The sequence below is a fragment of the Lutra lutra genome, chromosome 6 (assembly GCF_902655055.1).
Source record: "Lutra lutra chromosome 6, mLutLut1.2, whole genome shotgun sequence".
NCBI classification, from domain to species: domain Eukaryota; kingdom Metazoa; phylum Chordata; class Mammalia; order Carnivora; family Mustelidae; genus Lutra; species Lutra lutra.
In genome coordinates this window covers 52044670-52068576 of record NC_062283.1, presented here as the reverse complement: position 1 = coordinate 52068576, position 23907 = coordinate 52044670, and the positions used below count along the sequence as shown (strand labels likewise).

The following is a 23907-nucleotide window of genomic DNA, read 5'->3' as shown; positions in this document are numbered from 1 at the left end:
CTGACATACAGAATGTGACTGAATATACATTTCATTTTCAAGTAATTATAGGTTAGCTCAAGCGCATGGGTTTCAGGACTTACTACCTCTGATGGACAGCACATGCAACACAGCTCTAATCTGGAGACTGTCCCTTCTACAGAATGTAAGTCTCTGAATTGAACAGCAGGAGGGTTTTCATGGGGCCCATACCCCCACATTCAATTTTCTCCTTAATCTTTACTGATAATATCTCTCCCCACTTTAAATAAAGATTTTAAGTAGCATCTTAAATAACCTCTTAAAATAGGGATTTTAGAAGCATCATTTGTAGAGAGTTGCAAGTGAGTGGATTACTCTCTCAGCCTTTGTTTCCTGATTCTTCCTTCCTTGTACTCTTGCATAATGAACGTGTGAAGAAACATGAAGGCAGGGCTCGCGTTGCACTTTCCCATCATCGGAGGGAATCTGATCCTTGAGGGATCTCAGTTTTCTTTTCAACTCTTCCATCAGTAATGAGCCCTCTGGCACGTCTCTTCTGGCAGGAAGTGCTCAGACAGCTGTCTAAAGTGTACCAACCAGCTCAGAAAGACATCTTGAGATACAAAAGTTATGCACAGCAGTTACATTCAAGATGTCTATTCTCTGCTGGAATCAACTAGACTTAAAAAAATTACTCAGTCCCTTCCAGGAAGATACTCCTGCCTCCATTCTCAGCATGTTTGACAGCCTTATTCTGTATTTCACTTTCATCTGTTTTTTTTTTTTTTTTTAAATTAACATATAATGTATTATTTGCTTCGGGGGTACAGGTCTGTGAACACTTTCATCTGTTTTTATATACACTTCTCTCCAGAGCAACTTTCTTTGGCCATTAAAATACTAATACTTTTGACTCTGAGTCAGTCATTTTAGCCTTCTGTATCCAGGCAACTGGCTGGAATGGGAATCAGTCTTTAAGATATAATAAGCACCAGTTGTATACAGGGTACTCTCATCTGTGTTAAGTGTTTTGTGTTTGTGTACATGAGAGATGGAGAGAGAGAGAGAGGGAAAGGATCACACATACAACACATGAGCAGGTGGCAATACAGCAGACTAAAATTCTCACGTAATCCCGGAGCTCCCAGTCATGGAGTCCTGAAGTGATCTGCAGCTTTGCTAAGCATGAATTTGAATCCCATCTGTTTGAGGTCAATGTAGGGGAGCCAGTCACTTGGATAATGAGTAAGTCAATGATACAGACCAAAACACAGCATTGTTTCAATTATTTATTTCTTGATTTTTATCTGGGAAATACTATAGAACAGGTTTCTCAACCTCAGCACTGTTGGCATTTTGGGTCAAATTGATCTTTGTTGTGGGGGCTGCCCCATGCATTGTAGGATGTTTAGAAATATTTCTAACCTCTACCCATTAGACGCTAGGAGCATGCCTTTCCCTCTTTTTGTGACAACTAGAAAATGTCTCCAGACATGCTCCATGGAGGGGCAAAATAGCCCTGGGTTGAGAACCACTTCTGGGTCGATGAGTGAAAGTTGAGCCATTAGAGTTTAAATCCTGAGGACACATTCCATTCATAAAATTTCAAAATTGATTTACATTTTTTTTCTTAAAGACACTAATATTATTATTAAATATAGAAAACTAAGTACTATAAAATCTATATTCTCTTTAAGGAAGATGTCTGATAGCTGAGACCTCTTAAAATCTTATTCAGTGAAGTTTGAACTAAATACCTTTTTTTTCCATTGACTATCACTATTTCTAATATAGGCATTCTTCTTTGAAAGTGTTTGGGAAAGATCATTTATTAACTGAGCAGAGGATAAAATGGAGAGCGGGGGAAGATTTAATTCAAGGAATCTGGCCAGGACACTGGATTAGCTTTGTCTATAAGATCAGAGTCAGGTGTGTTTTTTAAGATCTTGGCAGAAAAATCAATGAGTTTCACATAAGTGGTAATTTTTATTATTTTCAATGAAATCTAACCATCCTCCCATTGAGGCAGGGGGCAAGAGGTGATTTGGTCTTTAGTGTCTGAGAACAGCCCATCATGAACTCATTCTCTCCTCCTAGGATCAACCCTTTCGATCTTTCTAGACCCAAGGTCTCCGGTTATGGATCTCTTTTACTTACACTCACATGTGTTATTTGAGAACTTGTAAACATTCAGCATACTTGAAAATTCTTATTTATTCTCTCACTTCTTCATACTTAACTAATTTCATGACTTCTACTTTTAAATCTTGTTTTCAGAGTCATTTCTCTATTCATCAAAATCGGCACTCAACACAAATTATGTTTCTGAATACTAATCCATGGAGATAGCTTTCAGAAGGGAAATTGCAGCTAACTGAAACACTGATAATTTTTCAACCGGGATACTTTTTACAACATGACTTGACTAGGATCCAGGTTTAAATACCTGAGAGAGAGAATTAAAAATAGAATGGGTTTCAGTTTCAGAAAGTGAATTCTTGAAGTGTCTTTCCTGTCCTTTTCATTCAATTTATCACATACCCTGGCACTATTTCTGCAAATGGAAGAGTGTTTCCTCTGGGGCTTCCAGATTGCAATGGAACCGAAAGCGCTGAATTCTTTTGGCTGGATTTTTTTCTACAGGCTGGTAAGTTGCCATTTCAATGCCGATCATAACATATTGGCCTAGCAGTAGCATATACTGTACCCTGCAAATAGAAACAAGAACTGGAAAGTTTTACCCTTTTTATATCTTGGTACATGTTTGATTCATTTCAAAACGGTCTCATCTTTGACACGCTCTGGAACAGCTTTTTTGGCCTTGTTTTGTTTATATGTAGGCAAGTAATACCATGGAAATCAGTCAGGTTTTTCAGAAATTATTCCTTACTGACCATATTTTCCCAACCAAAATATTTAATGTCTCATTACTCTTAATTGATAAACTAATAGTGTTATAATGATGATATAAATAGCATTATAGTGAATTTATAATATTGTAGAACTGAATATGTGATATAATGATCGAATGGTTATAAACAGTTTCTTAACACTTACAAAACTTTAAGATGCTGAGAGGGTTTGTAAGGATTACAATTCTATTGACTTTACAGTGCTTCAGTGTATGGTTTGAGCAGTTTTATTAAAGAACAAGCTGTAGAATTATTGAATCTTAAAGCTGTGCAAAGCTCTTAGATCATTTGGTCTAATGGCTTTTGAATTTATGAACCACAAAACCACTGTGTGTGTGTGTGTGTGTGGTTGTGTGTGTGTGTGTTCATTTAAATCTGTAGCAGTCTCCAAATAGTAGTTATAGGGATATTTTCTATTAAATTTGATTATGTCCCATTCTCTTCTCTTTTCTGCTTAATTTTAAAAAAGCTGAAGAGAATTCATTCAGAGTCATGACCTGTGGTTTGAAAAACACTGATCTAGTCCAGCAGCTGTGGTTTACAGATAAGGAATCTGGGGTCCTCAAACATGAAGTGACTTGTTTAAGGTCACACAGCTCATTAGCAATCCAAGTAAGTTTTCTTTTAAAAACACATATGGAATTTTAGATTCAAATCATTCAGCATTTGGTGCTTACACCATGACCTATGGCTAATCCAGAAAGTACTTTCAAACTACTGTGCTAGGAATCAGGAGATGGGCATTACCCAGAAGCATTGTACACATACTCACACACTTCCTAATCTCTGTTACTGCCCTGTGGCATCCCAGGCCCAAGAAATCAAGACTTACATTGTTGGCTTTTAGTTCCCTTATATCTTTAATATGGTTGTGGGAGAAATGAGAAATTCCTGCATTTGGTTCTTTATAGCTCTGAAGACTTGGGGAACCTGTGTGGACTCCTTGGCTGGAGAAAGTTCAAGAGCAACTGCCAGGTGTTCTGTCACAGGGTGCGACTTTGAGCAAGTCACTTAACTTCTCGTGCCTTAGTTTTTCTCATCTGCACTATGGGGATTATAATATCACAACATCCTTCTTCCCCAGCTTTTATTTTGAGGACCGAATGAGAGAAAAAATGAAAACTTTTTGAAAGATGAAAATACTACATGCAAAAAAAAAGAGTAAAATAATTTTCTTCCTTGTCAAAAACCAGATATAATTTTTCCTTGATTTAAAAAAAAAGGAAGTCATGAAAATGATTGTTTATGATTGTTCTTGTATTGCAGCTGAAGAAATAACATTATTAAAATCAAAGCATGGATACACATTATAATAAATGGAGCTATTAACATGTTTATATATCTATCTCCTAAAATCATTTTGAATAAGAGCCAGGGGGCACACGTATCACACTCAGGGTCATGGTGGTGAAGACCAGATGGGTAGACCTAGGATCTAACGCTGCCCTCTACTCTGTGTGACCATGGACAAATGACCCAACTTCACACAGGCTTGGTTTCCTCTTTGGAGAAATGAGGATGCTGCTGGCAACCCCACAGGGTTATAAGGATATTTATGAGGTGACATGGGGTTGGCAGACCTGTGCAGATAGGCCACCACTAGTCCACCATCTGGTTTTGTGAATCAAGTTGAATGAGAATACCAGCAAGCTCATTGATTTGCATATATATATATATATATATATATATATATATATATATATTTGTTTATTTATTTATTTTATGGCTGCTTTTACCCAACAATGGCAGAAGTGAGTGATTCTAACAGAGATGGTATGATCCCAAAAGCCTAAAATATTTGCTATCTGGCACCTTACAGAGAAAGTTCACTGACTCCTGAGGGTTATCTGATCATGAATCTAAGGCACTTAGCATTTCTGCCACCTGGAAAATGTGCCAGTCTTACAAAAATTTCTTTTTCTTTTCTTCTGGTATCAAAATTAATTTTTAGGAAAGTATCTGAAACTTGCTGTAAAGTGAAAGAATGAGGCTCTAGATGGTTTTAGGCTTAATCCACAGGTGTGGGGAGGTATTTGCTAGGGGAAATCAGATTTGCTTTTTGTCCATTTCTGCAAAAGTGACCACTAATCTCTTCAGACTTCGTTTTTTTCATTCCTGACAACTCCTTTGAAAATATTTATGGAGTGTTCATAAGAGGTTTTGTATTTCTTTTTTTCCTAAGAACACACTGTCATCATGTGCCAGACATCTTCACTGGGGTGAGTCTCTGTGATGAGTCCTGGTCATTTTCCTTTTCCTGTGGATTTCTTAGAAAAATATGTTGGCCTTGTCTGAGCTTTTTTTTTGGAGGGGGGATTTACAAAGGTAAGGAAAAGGAGAAGAAATAATTTCATATTTTTATTCATAACTCCTGGGTTCCAGTGAGGTTTCCTCTAAAGTGGACAATTTTGCTATCTCTTTGGCCTAAAAATTGTAACCCATTCTTACCACCCATGGATCCCAGCTATGTCTCAAAGGAAATTAGACTCACTCAGAAACTCAACATCTGTTTCTTCTCTCAGTTATAAATTCAGAAATAGGATCTGTTTCTCCCTTTAAAGCAGTTTCCTTAGCAACTAAACCACCCTTATAGGATCAGAGCCGTTTGTCACTTTTGAAGTCTGACTTTCTGTCAAGGCCTTCTGGCTCAGGGCGATGAAGAAAACAACATCCAAACACAAACATTTCAAAAACTCTCACGTGGAGAATTACAAATGGCAACTGCATTTAGGTGACTTTTCTGTAGATTGTGTGACAGTCCCCATCACCCCCACCTTCCCTTCGCCACCAGCGAAGATAGAGATCTCCTGAAGCAGCTATCTTTGTAACAGAGAAACAGATGGGAGTGATTCTTAAAGTGGCTAAATTACCATAAAGATATATTCTGGGAAGCAGCGGGTGGACGAAGATAGGGGCAGATTTGCAGCAGGCGGCCCCGCAACGTGAACTCACCTTGTGATTGTTCAATCACGCTCGTGTGTAGGCCAAAATAAGAGCCGCGGTCACAACTCAGCTATGTGGTTAGAACACAGACTTTTGCGACCTCTGCTCACAAAGGGGCAGGATGGAGTGAGAGGCTGGTGGGTCTTGGCTAAGCCTTGACTGGCTTTTCATTTATTAGTGTTAATATTGAGCCCTCAGGTGCCTTTTCCCCTCTGTCCTGTTTGCTGCTGATTCCGGAGTCAGACCCTCACGCAATTCCGCATTTCCTTCCCTTTCATCCCCTCCACAATCCTCTTTGAGTTCCTGCATCTGATGTAATTAGAGTGTACTGGGAGTGGACAGGATTTGGGGCAGGAAGGAAGAAGGGGGTAAACAAAACTGTTGGCTGCTTTCTTATGTCATTTTCTATGGACCCCTTTGCAAAGGGGAGAGAGAAACTTATGAGACATTTAGCAATGTCTGAGACTCTTTGAGACCCCCCCCAGAAGGGCTTGGAGTGAAAGAGAATTGGAATGTATGAGAGGCGTGCTGAATTTGCTTTCCTGATCTCAAGATGTTTGACAGTGTTCTTCCTTGGAAGTTCCTCCCTGTGATCACTGTGTGCCTTCTATGAAGAAAGTTCATGGGAAGCTCTCTCCCGCTGGCTTGTGCTTCTGGTGAAGTGTATCTGAGGCCCCAGTACATCTAGCATGGAGGGAGGTGTTATATGGAGCTCAGTGAAAAAGGCATGTTCTGCACAACAAGGGACTTAAACCTTTTGCCAAGTCAGTGCTGACTCCAGGAAGCGGTAGGCAAATGTTTTGAAAAGATTTTTTTCTTACAAAAGAACTTTTTAAATACCTTCCTTAGGGCATGAGTGGATTCATCTTAGGAACTTCATAGCGATTATATTGTTTAGGTTATGCAAAGACTATGTTTTCATAAAACATCCTATGAATATTTATCACATACCTATTCTAAGTTGAATATTAAAGTAGGTGTTGTGGGAAGAGAAGCATACAATCCAGACCGAAGGCAATGGACACAGAGATGTGGTGTCCAGCAGCCCCTTCAGGACAGATTTGCTGCTGAGCGGTGGGAAGTGTGGCTGGCAGACAGCCTGTGGCCGTGACCTCCTCCTGAGTCTGCCACTTCCCGGAGAGACACATCCCTGAGGTCTTCCCTTTCCAAGGCAGCATTCATGGGGTGAAGGCCTGCCTTCTTTGGCTGCATAGAGGATGGTCTCGTGGCAATAATCATTTCCCAGTTCCCCGAGCAAGTAGCCGAGGCTCTGTTGGGTTTGTGTCATGGTTCAACTTCTTCCTCTGTCCACTCCTGCTTCTGTCCTCCTCCTCTAACAGGTGTTCATGCCTCTTAAGTAACTGGCACCATGAACTTTGTCTTGGGATCCGTTTCTGGAGAACCCAGCCCAAAACACCTGGTTTTTAAGGATCTTACAAATAATTCAAACCACAAGATTCTCTAATAGGCTTAAATGATAATGTGGAAGAGAATATAAATGTTACAAACTTCAGGTGAGAGTGAGAGGGTTGAGTGCTTTAAAAATTAGATATGGGTTTGTGGTAGGTTGGAACCTTTTTGGTTTGGAAACCCAAGATGCTTGGAGGTGAGAAGAGAACCAGGCAAATGGAGCAGTTTGAGACAAAGCACCTTGGGACCCTGTGAGGGAACTGGCTTCATTAGAATGAAGGATGCCCATTAGGTAAGAGACATTGAAATGTTGATTCACTTAAGGTTAGACCTGGCTGTGGACAAGAGAGAAAATTCATGATAGGTATTTACTTCTCACATTAGTAAAAAAAAAGAAAAAGAAAAAGAAAAAGTTCAGAGCTTATCAGTCCTGACCTCACTTTAGGGTTCCTTCTGCTAATTCATGTATCATTCTGTCATGTCCAGAGTAAAGCTTTTATAATGACGGTCTAATATGGCTGCTAGAGATCCAGCCATCACATGCAAATTGTAGACAGCAAGATGGAGGATGAAATCAAGAAGGACATGCCACACCTTTTTAAGGAGATTTACTTCTAATTGCATCTCATTGGCCTCAGCTTAATCACTGGACCACACCTACCAGTAGAGGAGGGTGCAGAATATAATATTTAAACTGGGCAGCAAAATACAAGGCTAATTTTTTTTTTAAATTGCAATTGAAGAAGACATTACTAGATTTTATTTCAGATGATGGAAACAAGTGAGACAGAATAATAAGAAGGCTAAAGTATGGTGTCTGGGAAGTGATAGTGGCAGTAAAGCATTTCTAGAACTTATGGAGGAGTTATTTTATATAAGTATATGGAATGTCAAAATATTTTGGACATATTCAACTGGACATCAATAGAAATAATCATCTAACATACGTTGAGTGCTTTCCATGCACCAGGAACTATAGCAAATGCTTTACACCTGTTGTATTACTCAATGGAGCCTAGGTTTCCTACCTGATCTATTACAAATGAGGAAATGAAGATTTCGAGAAATTAAGAAGATGGACCAAGGTCATGCAGCTTGTAAATGGCAGAGCCAGGCCATGTTTGTCAGACTCCCCAGTCCAACCTCTTGCACTGTGGTGTTTGTATTAGAGCCAGCAAGTGAAACATAGAAGTGAGGAAGCTGGAGTTGTGGGGAGAGGGAGCAGTGGGAACTAGGAGAGCCAGCTAGCCTTCCAAAGTGTTGAAATGACAGAGTACAGGACAACCATCAGGGAAGAGGAAACTCAAGCCAAAGAGAAGAGGCATTAAGTGCTAAGTCTTTGGGCTCAGGAGGAGAACCCAAGGAGAAGAAGCAGAAGAATGACTGGGGCAGAACCAGGGCAAGGAGCACTCAGAGAGGGCCAAGAGGAAAGCTCTCTTAATGATGAAAAGAGCCAACAATATCTATGACACAGATGTTTAGAAACAAGTCAGTGATTTGAGCAGCATGAGGTCATTCATTTATTATTTTTAGGAGTGTTGGAAGGGGGATGTGAGAATGGATGAAGGAAGGTTGGAAATAATGAATGAATTACTTAAACATATATTGTTGTTCTATTGTAAATAATAGCTGATAATAACAGTTAATATTTATTGAACATATACTCTATGCCAGCTCTTGTTCCCAGGACTTATGTTTGCTAATTCATGTAAGCACAGCCCTGTGATGTAGCTACTCTCATTATTCCTATTTTACAGATGAGAAAATTGAGGCAGCAAGAAGTCAAGTAATCTTTCTGGCTGCTAAGCTCATGGTTAGTACTCTAGAAAAGCCAAAGGTTTCTTTAAAAAGTAATGAATTGACACAAGGCCATGGATTATTTATTTTCTGAGATAAAAATCTCATGTATATTTTCAAAGGAAATATTAAATGTACTTAGGGATTATTCATTTTTCTTTCCTACAAAAACCGTTTCAAAGAGGAAATAGTTTTATTTTTTATGTCAGTTTTTAAAGGAAAATATTTAAAAAAATAATTTGAGTAAAATTTGAAATCCTGAGGGAAAGTATATTGTATTTTTACTAGTAAGCTTATTGAGAGAATTTAAGTGATACATTATGGACCTTGGTAAATGTCTTCAGAAAGAAAGGGGACATTCTATCTTTACAGGAAAACATTTTAGTAACTGTGCACTGGGACAATGATTTTTTTGTGTCTCAAATTCCTTTATGCCTACAGAGTGCTCAGCTGAATGTCATTAGAACCTCTAGAACTTATTTGTGCATAGTTTGAACCCTTCCCCATCTCCTACACAGTCACATGTTGATTTGAAAAAAAAAAAGTATATATACATAGCTGTACACAATACAGTATGGGCAACGTATTGGAATCTAAGACTTACAGATTGCCTGCCTGCTCAGCATCCCTAACCCTTTTCAGGTAAACAGACTTATTAGCAGCAATACGTGTTTTCAAAAGACTGAGAAGTGATTCTGAAAATGTTTCTGCAGAAACACTATAGTTAGATTTTGAATAAAATAGCACTGTGATATTAAAAAACAGACTCTTGGAAAAGGATTCTATATAGACTGTGTTGATAATTGGAATAGGCAGATTTGAAGGGAATAGGTTTGTCTTTGCATGTGGACTTACCAATTAACAAAATCACAGGTGAAAATAGTTATATAGTTATAATAATGTCTATAATGCATTATATACAGAGATGTGAACTTTGAGGGCAAAAACAATAAAATTGATCAGAATAAACAAAATACTGATTTTTAAAGAAAAATACTTTGGAGTATATATCAGCAATAATATTTCTGTGAAATTTTAAAATGATGGTTATGTAACTGGCATTTATTGGTTTAAATATATAATTAATGTAAGATTGCTAGTTGCTTTGGGCAACTCAGTATTATGTCATACAACTACAGCAATAGCTAATCATTATTGAGGCTTTGTCAGATGGTAGGCACCATGTTGGGAAGGTTTTATGTACAATTTTATTTAATTATCACAAAATCCCTGTGGGTGAGATAATCTAGTTTCTTTATGGAAATGAGGGAGCTATTTTTCACTGCAAATTTTTTAATAGTCTCTTTGTTTTAATCTGTCGGCAAATTTGATAAATAGGTCAAGTGCTTTTTCTCGGGTAAGACGGTTGCTATTTCAGTGTCCCTTTTGTGATGTACAGAATACCTTTAAATGATCTATTGTATTGACTTGAAATCTTTGCTTTGTTTATACTGCATATGACTTCATCACAAACTATGAGAAGTAAACAAAGAAAAATGTTTTCTTCATATTATCTTCTCTACTGCTTCCTAATATCTCACCTGTGAAACAGTAGCCATTTCTGACCTAGGAAGCCTTCTATTATCTAATGTAATGTAGTCAGAGAAGTGCCAGTAGAAGGTTGACTTACAGTTGCATTACCATTAGGTAAGGTGAATTATGCACAGAAAAGCTTTGTGTTTTGTTTTCTATTTCTTTACACTTGACACATGGCACCGTTACTTCTTACCTCTTATTTTCTCAAGGGTAGGTGTATACTATTAATTCTTTCAACAATATTCGTACCGACCAAAGGTTAAGCACCAGGAATGCAGTGGTGAGCCAAAGAATCATTAATTCCTGTCTTCATGGAAAATTTCACAGGAGCATGGGTTCCCAGGGCATCTCTCATCTTGTGGGAATATATTGTTGTCACCAGCAACTAGGTTTCCTTTGGGTGAAAATTTCTAAGTATCAAACCAAAAATCGAAAGGAAAGACCATCTCAATATAATGTGGTCCATATACAACTCTCCACCCACTCAGTTTATCTTTTACAATGAATATGAACCTTCACTGAAATAACCCTTCAGGGGTGTCTGGGTGGCTTGGTCTATTAAGCATTGGACTCTTAGTTTCAGCTCAGGTCATGATCTCAGGCTCATGAGATTGAGCCCTGCCTGGGGCTGCATGCTCAGCAGGGAGTCTACTTGAGGAATCTCTCTCTCCTCTTCTTCCTCTGCCCCCACCACCTGCCACCCTCAAATAAATAGATAAATCTAAAAAAAACAAAACAAAAAACAAAAACAAACAAAAAAACAACAAAAACCAAACCCCAAAAAACAAAAAACGAGTCCAAAACCAAGATAACCCTTCAGTTTAAGTAGTGATTGCTTTGGGTGGATATGGAGCAAAAGTTGGATCTACTAACTTGCTGCCTGATTGTTTAGTAACTTCTGATGAAGCTGGTTTTGAGCATTTGTGGGTAAGCCACAGAGTTATAAAATATCTTTAGTATGATAGTAGATGAGAGTCAAGTTGGTTAAAATTCAACTTTCTGTTTTGTTTTGGAGTTAAGGGGAGGAAGAGGAGGAAATCATGCAAGTAAATGAGATTGTATTCTGATACTTGTATCACTTAGAAGTTTTTGGTAAACCTCTTCCATTTTATCTATCCTAAAAAGAAAGAGATAAATTATATATATTGTGTGCCTACTATGTGTTGAGCCATATGCTAGGGTCTTATATTTCATTTAATTTTCACCTTAACCCTATGAGATTTGGATGCTTTTATCATGTCTATTTTATAGATGAAAAAAACTGAAGCTCATGGAATTTAAGTAACTTACATAATACCACCAATAATTATAGGTAGATTTATTATTTGAATCTGATTCTGACTCCGAATTTCATTGTTTCTATTAGTGGAATTACTCAGTTGATGGTGTAAAACATAAGTTAGAGCTCACACATTGCTTTTGAAGATAAATCTTATCTACTAAATATATTGAGATACTTATCATAAATATATTTAATCATATTTAAATATTTGACACTTTTTCTGTATCTGTATTGTACTATCCATATTGAAATTTATGTAGCTTTAGCACTTATACCAGTGACAATATAATTGTATTTTCTGGTGATAATCTCATTTCACTTGTAAAGTTATGTGCAAAATAAGTATGCATTGCTTTTATAGTTGAACTGACATAGAGACACTAAGAGAGTAACAGCTCTAAAAGGCAGAAGAGTCAGAGTATGTGGCTATATTTTGAGAATGAATAGGGTGGCTTGGGAAAAAAATGTTCATCATTGCCCAATTTTTCTGGATAGAAACAATGTTAAAAACACAATCCTTGCTGGCTTCTGCATTGTAATGTCCTGTCCTACCACCTTTCTTTCTTCCTTTTTTTTTTTTTTTTAAGATTTTATTTATTTATTTGACAGAAAGAGATCACAAGTAGGCAGAGAGGCAGGCAGAGAGAGAGGAGGAAGCAGGCTTCCCGCCGAGCAGCGAGCCCAATGAGGGGCTCGATCCCGGGACCCTGAGATCATGACCTGAGCCGAGGGCAGAGGCTTAACCCACTGAGCCACCCAGTTGCCCCTCCTACCTCCTTTCTTATCACTTTTCTATGAATGAGTATCTGTAAGGTAACGGGGGCAGAAGCGGTCAGCAAATAAGAGTCAACACTACTCTGGGTTGAAGGCAGGCAGACCCAATTTCAAATCGAACTGCATCATGTGCTAGTTGAGCAAGGGATTTAATTTCCCTGAGTCTCATTTTTCTTGTCTAACAGACATCATAATTCTCTTGATGGCTTGTTGTAGGAAATAGAAGAAATAATATATGTTAAGTATCAAGAGTAGCATCACGTCAGATGGTTCAGTGGTATTTACGTGTATTGTATGTAGGACAAGTTCTGTTCTCAGGATGAGTAGGTGAAGTGTGTGAAGTAGCCAGGGTGAGAGTCTGTGGCTGCCAGGAGTGGGAGGGGAGATCTCAACCAGAGATGCTTTTCCCATTTTTCTTCATTCACTCTTGGCCCTGACACACCCTTTTATGCTTGATTCCTTCCATACACTCCTAAAGGTCACAGCTTTGACATCCAGTGTGGGTTGGTTTTTTGTATGTGCTCTATCTTCAAAGAAACAAAATTATACAATGATTAAATGATTCATTTCTCTATGGGTCCTGATACTGTATGTTCCTTGAAGACAGAAATTTCTCTTGCCGTCTCCAAATCTTCCATACTACTGTCATGAATGTGCACGATTGTTCATTTATTGAATGGACATTTACTGATCCCACATTATGTGATAGGCACTGTATTAGGTACTTTGGGTACAGCAAGGAACAAATTAGAAATTTCCCATTGTCCTGGTGCTTATGTTTCAGACTGGAGAGTCAGATACTAAAGTAATTCATTATATAACCATGTAATTTTAATAGCAGCAAAGGCTATGAAAAAGTACAAGGTGCTGAGAGAGTGGACAATAGGAGGTTGTGTCTAACCCATGGAATCAGGGAAGGAGTTGTTAGTTAGTGATTTTATGAGTTTATTGTCTTTCAGAAATTGTCTTACCCTCATGATGCAAATTAAAATGATTTACCATAGAATCTGAGTTTCCTGGGATTCAGTGGGATTAAGAGGAGTTAACAGGGAAGAGGCTGCTAGAGAATGTTCCAAGCAGAGTCAGGAGTGCCAATCATCCACCCTGCTCCATTTTTTTTTTTTTTTAAAGATAACACAATAAGCCCCTCATATCATCCCTACCCTCAACCAATACCCAATTTCTATTTAGGAAAAAGGAGAAATAACTCACTGAACACATGAATTGGCAAATTTCCTATATTTCATATCATACCATTTTAACCTCCTGACAGTATTGAGATATTATATTTCTGTGTTGCAAATAAATAAACTGATTATGTCTTGCTCCAAATAGTCCCATTTATGCTTATGTCCTAAAGTAATTCCTAATAATGCTCTCCCCCACCCCTACCCTTCAGACTTAAGAGGGTCTCAGTTTGTGTGATAAGTTCTATGGTCAAAATAAATGAAGGTCAGGGAGATCAAGGATCTTCTTTGGGTCACATAGCTAATAAGTGGTGGGGGATACCACACCAGTACTCTCTGAGCTATAGCCCACATTCTCATTACTATATTGCAAACACAAGTTGTTAGTTACTTCTACTCTTATATTGTTCCCTGTTTTATTTTTCCAATCAAGGTTAGATAGTCCATGACAAAACTAATAAAAACTGGCTTTCTGAAGTCTTTGTTCAGTTATTCTGCTAAGGGTTGTGTATTTCTATAGATTATATAGGAAAGAAAAATGATGGGTTAAGATAAAATAAATGTGTAGTAAGTTATAGTTATTTTCTTGATATGCCTATCTTTATACTTATATTAAGTCTGTTCTTTATGTTGCCCAAGTATGAGGAAGCTGATTTAAAATACAATTGCTGGGGTGCCTGGGTGGCTCAGTAGGTTAAGCATCTATCTGCCTTCAGCTCAGATTATGCTCAGCGGAAAGCCTGCTCCTCCCTCTCCCTCTGCCTGCCATTCCCCCTGCTTGTGCACTCTCTCTCTCTTTCTCTCTCAAATAAATAAATAAAAATTGAGTTGAAAAAATCTTTAAAATGCAGTTGCTTTGAAAAGTCAAGGTGTGACTCTAATGACAAAACATTGGTAATTGATCTTTTCTTTAACAAGATCCCCTGTGGGTGGGGGCAAATCCATGATTTGCCTTGGTGGGCAGAGCCCAAGTGTAAAGAGTTTAGAGTCTCAAAAGTAATCAATTAAATCCTTTAACGTTTGAACCATTTTGGACAGTTTTCATCATTGTCTAAACTGAGTAATACAGATAAAATTTTTTATCTGTGGCATATCATGATGACTTTTGAGGGCATTCTTCATACATAAATATATCTGAAACATAAAATAGAATGCTATTGCTTTATTTTCAATAAAAGTGCATATAAAATCATATTATACTAAGAGTCATATTGACAATAAATATTACTTTGTCATATTTATGAAATTATAATGTAAATTCTAAAGATGATAGGGTCACTCTATGCACGTAGAAATAAGATTTTATGAATTATATTTTGGATCAGCATTTAAGTTGCTCTTATGATGTATATAGAAACAATTCACTATGGAATCTCTGAGTATTTCTATTAAATAATATGTTTCATCCCCAGGTATTTGCCTCATACTTTATTATTACCTCTTTGGATATTTTTTTTTTTTTTAAAGATTTTATTTATTTATTTGACAGAGAGAAATCACAAGTAGGCAGAGAGGCAGGCAGAGAGAGAGGAGGAAGCAGGCTCCCTGCTGAGCAGAAAGCCCGATGTGGGGCTTGAACCCAGGACCTGGGATCATGACCTGAGCCGAAGGCAGCGGCTTAACCCACTGAGCCACCCAGGCGCCCCATCTTTGGATATATTTTGAGATCTTCTAGTCAATTCATCATCTACTTACTTAATTCCTATTCCTATGCCACTGAATATTTTGTTAGTCAGCTGTTTGCCCAAATGGGTATGTAGTTGGTAGACCTGGAATGTGCAACACCTCTTGTTTTTTTCTTTGTAACACAGACAACATCTGCATCTATCTCATTATGCTCTCTCCCAGATCATGAATAGCGCTTCATATAGTAACTTTGTGGAAACTTTGTTTGTTTGTTTGCTTGACCAAACTACTTTCTTTTTATATATTTATTGGATATCACAGCAGAAAGAAGTCTTTATGGTTTGTCCAATTTAGCAGTTCCCATTGTGAGTGGGATATTGGTATACATTAGGCAAGCAGGGGGTTCTGTGGCCAAATAAATGTGAGAAACTGTGGGCTAAACCAAGCTTCAAAGACCTCTTGGCTATGAGATGCCTAACAGAAGATATGGAATATACCAGTTCCTAAATTTATTTGACCACAGAGTCTCTTCATTACCATTCATCTTGCAAGATTAGTATTCTAAAGAAGGGGCATTAGGCAACACTAATCCAGAATTTTATTTTATAAATAAATTGTCCCTGAGAAGTTAAGTGACTTACTCAAGACCTCACAGCTCTCTGGTGGAAAATCTGGAATCCGGAGCTATTTTGTCTGCTTCTGACCAAGACGACTGGAAATTCCATTGCTTTGAACATCCTGCTGTTCTTGCTATAAGTATTTGTATGGAAGAGTCCTGGGGAGGGAGCTGACTGAAATTACCTCCATCTTGCTTCTTCCTTTAGCCCTTACACCTTTGGTTTTTAGTAAGGACCTGTGCATACCAGCAATAACTGTCCCATTTGGAACTGAGAATCTTGAGGAAATTGGGCTGATTCTGTTTTCTTCTGGACAATTAATTCCAAGTTTAACCAAAATTATTATCCTTTTCATCAGAAGAAAAGAAATATAAGAAATATCCACAAATAAAGAGATCACTGTCAGTCAATAAGTTTATTGGACAAATATTTATTGAGTGCTTATATGTGCCACATAGTGTTCTGGTGGCTAGGGAAATAATAATGATCAAAACAAAATCCTTGCTCTCAGAGTGTTTAAAATCCAATGATGACATCAGATAATAAACAAGCATTAGGGGCTGGTTACTGCTCTGGAGAAAAAGAACATGGGCTGAGCGGGACAGAGAGTGCTAGCAAGAGTTTAGAATTGGGGTGGCAATTTTATGTAGAGTAGTGGGGAATTTTTTTTTTAGTTGGAGTGACATTTGAGCAGAGACATGAGGAAGTGAAGGAACTCATGAGCTTGGGAAAAACATTCTGGGGAGTGGGATGAGCATGCTCTAGGAATGTAGGAAAATCACTGTAGATAGAGCTAAGGGGAGCAAGTGGGGAGAGTAGTAGGGGCCAGATCATGTTTGTTGTTGGCTATCGTAAGGATGTTGGCTTATCCTCTGGGTAACAAAGGAAGCCATTGAAGGGTATGGCATAGAAAAGTGGCATTTTCTGACTTCTGTTTTAAAGGCTCAATCTTGCTACTGTGTGGCAAATAACTATAGGGAGAGGAGATGACAGACCATGTTCCCAGGAAGTGGACTCTGAGGTAGAGTTAGCTTACAGGAAGTTTACCCCCATGGAAGTGCTCTAAGGAACACCACCTGTGGAAACAGGAAAACAGCAACATAATTGAGAGAGAGAATTGGGTTGCAATGCACACCCAACAAAAGCTTAACTGACATCATGAGGAGTTCTGAATTTGGGATCGCTCTTTAGAGTTGCCCTAAATTGGAAGGAGAGTGCCAGGCCTTTATATATGGGTGTATCAAGTAGCCATTGGATGCAGGCAACCCCTGAGAAGGGGGAGAGGCTTTGGGCAAGGAGCTTCATTCAGTAGAGAGCAACTCATGAAGAGGACAGACAGCTGAGCACTCTTACAGCACTTCCAGCAGCTAGGGAATAGTCTTTGGCCTGAAGGGGGGTATGGATTATTTATCAGACCATTCACTATAGAAGGCAACGAGGAAGCAGGAGATTAGTTAGGAGGAAGTGATTTGGAAAAGAGATGATGGTAGGTTCTGCTACTAGGAGGTTAGAAGTAGAGGTGGCAAGGTATAAACATTTTCTGGATTTATTTTGAAGGGAGGTAATACTGACAAATTGGTGAGGGGGATAGATAAATCAAGATTATTGGTATATTCACTAATACTGATATATTGATAGGGGATTATGGGAAACCAATAAAAATTGATGTGACCTCATCATGTTTAGCCTAAGCAATGAGAAATAGTTGCACAACTATATGCTGAGGTGGGGAAAATTGGGGATTCTGGTGGGGAACAGTTTTTGGAGAAAGACAAATAATTCAGTTTCAGGTATCAATGAGGTATCCAAGTGAAGATGTTAGTTGGATACATGAGTATTACTCAGGGAGGCCATTCAGGTTGGGGAAATAAATTTGGAACTCACTGGCTTATTATTTGAAGCTATAGAATGGGATGAGATTATCTAAGGAGTGACTTTTGGGCTACTTCAAAGCTTAAGGGTAGGATGGCGTAAAGCAGCCAGAGAAGGAGTGTCTAGGGGATAGGAACAGGAGCTGTAGGAAATGATGCCAGAAGCCAAATGGAGAAAGTGAATTCGACAGGGGAGAGTGACCACCAAGTGCTTATTTCTGGTGGATAAATATTTCTTATCACTGTCTCTTTTCCCTTCAAATTCTACCATGTACAAGGCCTATTATTTTTTCTGAATATCTAATAATGTCACGGTCTTACTTAGGTGCTATGTTTTCCTCAATACTTTGAAGCTTCTAGTGAATTTGAACTAAGGAGGGGTACCAGCAGCCTATTAACTAGGAGTATAAACCTCAATGAGGAGAGAATCTATGAGTGCAGAAGCAACAGAAGTAGAAGCAATACAGATGAGGCCAATACAGATGCCTGGTAAAGATAGAGCCAAACTTAGACTGTGATGGAATCTCAGATATTTTTGATGAGAGGTCAGAATTCACTTTAAATAAAATACACTCAGTTCTGAGACTGTGAATTGAGATGGCCCTGATTAGATCCCTGGAATCACCTATTGCCCTAGAAACAGGGACCCAAACTCTTGGTGAGTCCCATTTTCAGAGGGAACACACCAACCAGAAACTAAATCAGAATGAGAAGTGTCCCAGTGTTGGTCACCAGAAACAGGAACTAAGAATGCAGAAGCTAAGAGTGCAGTCTCCTCAGGAATGGCCCGAGACCACTTCCCCATGGGGTCTGTATTCCACACATCACCTCACACTGTCCTCTGACTTCACTCACCACCCTTGTAACTTGTGTGTCTTTCGTGAAACTGTCACGCATGTTGGGAATAGAGTCCAAATCTTTGTCTTTGTGTCTCTCAGAGCTTAGAGTAGTGCCTGGTACTCAACAGATGTTTCTGAAGATAAATAAATGGGATTTCTAGTACGTTATGTTATCAAGCACAAGGTATAGGAACAGACAAATGGGTAATTGAATAGTCTTGGCAGCTGGATCTGTTTAATTACATGTTTCTTGGCAAACTTTTGTGTGCTAATCTATTTTTTTCCTCAAATTTGCTTCCCATGTCAAGAAGAGAGACTATTTGTTCTTTATTGTTTATTTTATTTTATTTTTTTTCTTTATTGTTTATTTTAAAAGCAGTATCTGAAGAGTCTTTTGGCTAGAAGTTACTACAGTAATGTCTATTTAGAAAGAAGGTGAAAGATGTCCTACTTCAGCCATTAATAATGCCAAAATTTAAAGAGAATTTGGATTGTATTTGTCTGTTGCAAAGTTTGACAAATTTTATTTGCTCTTGGCAAAAGATTATTCAACAGAGCATTTTGTGTTATTTGGGGGGAGAGAGAGCATTAAAAAGTTTGTGTTTATATAAAAAGAGGCAGAACTAAACAAGTATGTTTACATGATGGCTTAGCCTAACTGACTAAATGCCTACATCGAGCTGTGGAAAAAAAGGTTTGTGTTTCTAAATGCTTCAGGGTCTTGGGCAGACCCTAGGTGGTGTTCTTACTGATAGGAAAAGTCTTTGCAATTGGAGGACAGACACTCTTCCTCCCCACCTCTCTATCCTATGTAAGTAACTTCCTTGCTTTTCATCATTCAGGACTGGGGCCTGTTTTTGAACAGGTGCCATCATTTTCTATTTAAATGAGGATGGATTCTATAGAAATTGTCCTAAATACATGTGCTCTTTGAGGCTATATGTAGTTACTAACCAGATGGCTGAAGCATGCTGTTATAATGCATGACCGTTATGTTTTTTTTAACTAACAATTATTACTTCTATCAATACAACAAATAGTTTGCAATACCAACAATTATTAATAAAGCCAGGGAAAGAAAATGATTCGAGAAAAGTTGCCAGTAAGACACAGAGCCAAATAACAAAATAATGGATTAATTCAATTGGTTCTCATGTTGTAAAATGACTCAAGGAAGAGTTCAAATAGGGCAAAAGATAGGGGCTAAAGTATTTCCCCTTCCAAAGTTGACTTGCCAACATGCATAAATATTGCTTTGGTTGGGGAAAGAAATGAGAGAGAAAAGACCAGAGGGAGGACAGAATGAGGTATGGGAGAAGAGCTTCATAGAGTCTACTTGGAACAAACGGATCAAACTATTGACGGCTGACCAGACTGCTGCTTCCTCATAGGAAGCCACTCACTAGGACTGTGTAAGATGAATGTGACCTCTAGGGGTTACATGATTTCGCAGTAATCCTTGCAAGAACCTTGTGAGATAAGTACTATTCATATCCACATTTCGCAAGTGAAAGGATTGTCTTTGGGAGGTCCCCTTGTGTCCCCAGTGAATGATCATCTCTAGGTTTTCGCCTTTTATGACTTCTTACGGCATACTGCTGTTAGGACAGGTGCATTCACTCAGGCCTTTAACTCTGCTTAAAAGGAGTGTTATTCTGTCCCACTTTCCTAAGCCCCCAGTCCCTGATCCTTTGAAGTGCAGCACCAGTGCCTCTTTCTCCTTGAATTTCTCCATGTAGCTGTGATCTCATGTCCCTCCAAGAACCCCCCAGGTCTTTGCTACTCAAAGTGCTATGGGCAAGCAGCCAGGCATGAGCAGGGAGCTTGCTGGACATGCAGAATCTGAGGGCAGGGACGCCTTGGTGGCTCAGTCAGTTAGTTGTCTGCCTTCAGTTCAGGTCATGATCCCAGCATCCTGGGATGAAGACCTGTGTGAGGCTCATTGCTCAGTGGGGAGCCTGCTTCTCCCTCTGCCTGCCACTCCACCTGCTTTGGACCTCTCTCTCTCTGACAAGTGAGTAAATAACATTTAAAAAAAAAAAAGAAAAGGAGAATCTAAGGGCAGATTTCCTCAAGCTCTCCAGGTAGTTTATAGTTTATACATAAAGTTTGAGAACTTCAATGTCTCTCTCTCTCTCTTTTTTTTTTTTTGCTTTGCATTTCTGTTATTTGTAATCTGTTTTCTATTCTCAATTGGAATGTAAGCTCTCTGAGGGCAGGAAGATGTTATATTTTCTTTTCTTTTGAGTATGCATAAATATACATAGCCTAGAGGAAGGCATATAATTTACCTAGGGGTGTAACAGCACTTCTATTCAGAAATTTAGAGAATTTTCTAGGTCAAAAAGTGCTGTGTTGTTTGGGAGAATTTTTGCTAGTAGAATCACTTTGAGCATTATTTTACTTGTAATGTTTCCACAAATTCTGGCTTTTGATAAAGTTGAAAATGTTATGAGGTATAATCCAGGTCCCCAAAGTAAAATCTTCATTCCTTCCCATAGCCTTTGGTCTATAACCAACCCTTGGGCCACAGCATCTTTCTTTGCCAAAGCACAAATCTAGATATTACAGATTTGGAGAAAAATCAATACTTACAAAAAGTAGAAATCCCAAAAGCTTGAAGACGCCAGTCAGTTTCACATGTGAGGTTTTGAGGTTGGTTCGTCTGCAGTCAGGACACTCACTGTCTTCCAGGAAACCTCAGAAGGGAATTTTGTTTCAACAAATATTTGACTCCAAGCTTCAATCTAGAGCTAAAGTGATTAATAGCAAAACTTCAGTCACTACAGACCTTCCTGCTGCATTTGCATGCCAAAGACCGATAATGCTATTGATCTTTTGAAATGATCGCTGTGTGTTTTCTAGGGCTTTATTTAAGGCGCAGTGTTTGCATGTGTTTGTACCTCTCAGTGTTCTCAGTGAGTGTGACCAACTGGTTGCTGAGATTGGCAGATGCTCGGGCCTTTCAATCAGCTTCTCGTCACCGCACAATCTGGCTTCTTTCTTTGCATAGAATATGTAATTGGAATATATGCGTGACAAGAAAAGAGGGCAAACACGTATAGGTGGGTTTTTTTTTTCTTTCTTTCTTTCTTTCTTTTTTTTTTTCTTTTACTTCTCCTGGCTTCATTTCAGCAGTCAACATGACCTCTCATGAAGTTCCAAATCTAAAAATTATCTACACATAAACCTACTCTTGGGAGCTGACAGGATTCTTCAAATCAGGGAGGATGCCACTTTACCTCTTTTTAGAATTCCTTTTTTCTGTGTGAGTGTGTGTTGTTTTAGTGAGAGGCTCCCTTCCCACCTCAGTCATCGGTTTGCTCACTCCCTTATGTGATGAATCAATGCTTCCAGAACAGGGGTTTCCGAGGGACTGCGGGAACAATTACTTCCAAATGAACTCGGGCATCCTAGCAGGGAGCATTCAGACCACACCCCAGGTAAAGGGAAGTCTTTCCTTAATGCTTTCAAGAACTTTTAAAGGCTGTGCACTTCGGTGTTTGCTGCAAGAGGGCTTGAGGGAGAGCTGCCTGCGGAGAGATAAATTTGCCTGTATATCAAAATGAAATGTTATTATCTGCAGTTAGTGGCAGGGTGAGCAGATAAAAGCAAACTGCTTGCTGGCCAACCCCACAAAACGCTCGGGACTGCCCTTGGCATAGTGTGGAAGCTGACGCCCTGCCATGCCTCTTCTTCTTAACAGGAGGCTAGTGGCCATCTGTGAGTGTGGGTGTCACCACAGGAAGGAAGAGAACTTTTAGGGGAATAGAAGAAAGGAAGGCATTGCAGCCCAGAAACCGAGCAACAGAGCAGTGAACTTGCATGGCACGGGGAAACGCCATTTCTTCAGTTATTATTCGGCTGTCCAGTGAGAGGGGGACAGTCTCAGACAGTTCTGAGTGCTTGAAACCGTAGTGAGGGAGAGATGTTCATCCTCTCAGGTCTAATTTCAGTTATTAAACTAGTTTCCCAAGGATAGGAACTAAGATGTGTTTTTAAATGACATTGACAACTTGAAAGTGTTAAACCGGCATTTAACAAGTGCAATGATATTAACATGCATCTGTTTCTGCTTTGTGTGGAAAATGATTTTTCATCACCATAGCGATTCATTTCTGGGCTCCACTGGAACTTGGCTACCGTATGCAGTAAAGAGAGAAAAAAAAATTTTTTTTTCTTCTTTTCTGAACAGGGGATTCAGCAGTCTACCCTGGCTAACACATGGCTCTTCATCTAAATGTTGCATCGTGTAGCTAGTATAATTTCAAATCCTTTTCCAACCTGAATTCTGTACCCAAAAAAAAAAAAGAAAGAAAGAAAGAAATCAGTACCTACTTGGTTAGATAAGAGGATGCTAGGTAACGATGAAAAGAGCCTTGTGCTAACACTGTACTCCCAGCTTAAAAGTGGATACCACTTTTGTGGTGGTGCTTCTGAGGATGTGTGTTCAGACAGGAATTTATCCCTGATCTTTTTCTCCAACGGTAACCCAGGAAGATGAATACATCTTTAGTCCTATTAGATTTTCCCTTTTATGTTATTCTTGAATGACATCATGCGTGGGTTCAACTAAAATTAAAAAAAAAAAATTGTTCTCCTCCACAGGGGAAGACATTTTTTGTCGGATATGGATGTGTTTGTAGGAAAATATGACAATAATGTAGAAAGAAATAATTTTACTTTTCTGTTGCTTTCATTGTCCACATGTGGTTATGCTTTGAAATTCCTTTGAGGGCATTGGGTGGAAAGTGCACCTTATGCACTGAATCATCAGTTTTCATTTATATTTTGTTTCCCTTTTAGTCACTGAAATTATAGCTATTACCCTTTAAAAAGTCTGTAGTTTATTGGGTGTCAGTGATGGCGATCTATTTGTTTTTTAGAGATTTAGGTAGCATTGCATTATTCAAATTGCACAAGGTCATAGAAGAAGTAAATTTTTGGTATTGTGTGTGTTTTAGAAGGCAAAGCCATGTCCTATTAATGATGGTTATATGTATTTCAGACCCCTGGGGCACTTATACTGAAGCCTTTCATGTATCAGTATTTAAATTTCATTGGGATAGAACCCAAGATAGACTTGTAATTATCATGGAGAGAGATGGAGCAGGCCTATAGAACCTGGGGATAAGGTCACAATTTCACCTTT

The 23907-nt window shown here is 38.7% G+C and overlaps 1 protein-coding gene across 4 annotated transcripts in view; it reads left to right on the top strand.

The window, feature by feature from the left end:
* Positions 1–23907, top strand: part of MLIP (muscular LMNA interacting protein) — a 250607-nt gene that overhangs the window by 84606 nt on the left and 142094 nt on the right. For 3 of the 4 annotated variants that reach the window (XM_047733789.1, XM_047733788.1, XM_047733787.1), the window contains exon 1: positions 22088–22198. The exons of the other annotated variant lie outside the window; for it this stretch is intronic. In XM_047733789.1, coding sequence (XP_047589745.1) covers positions 22103–22198 — 96 coding nt within the window. In that variant the 5' untranslated portion in view covers positions 22088–22102. Of the gene's footprint in view, positions 1–22087; positions 22199–23907 lie in introns of those variants that run through there. 4 annotated transcript variants of the gene reach the window in all.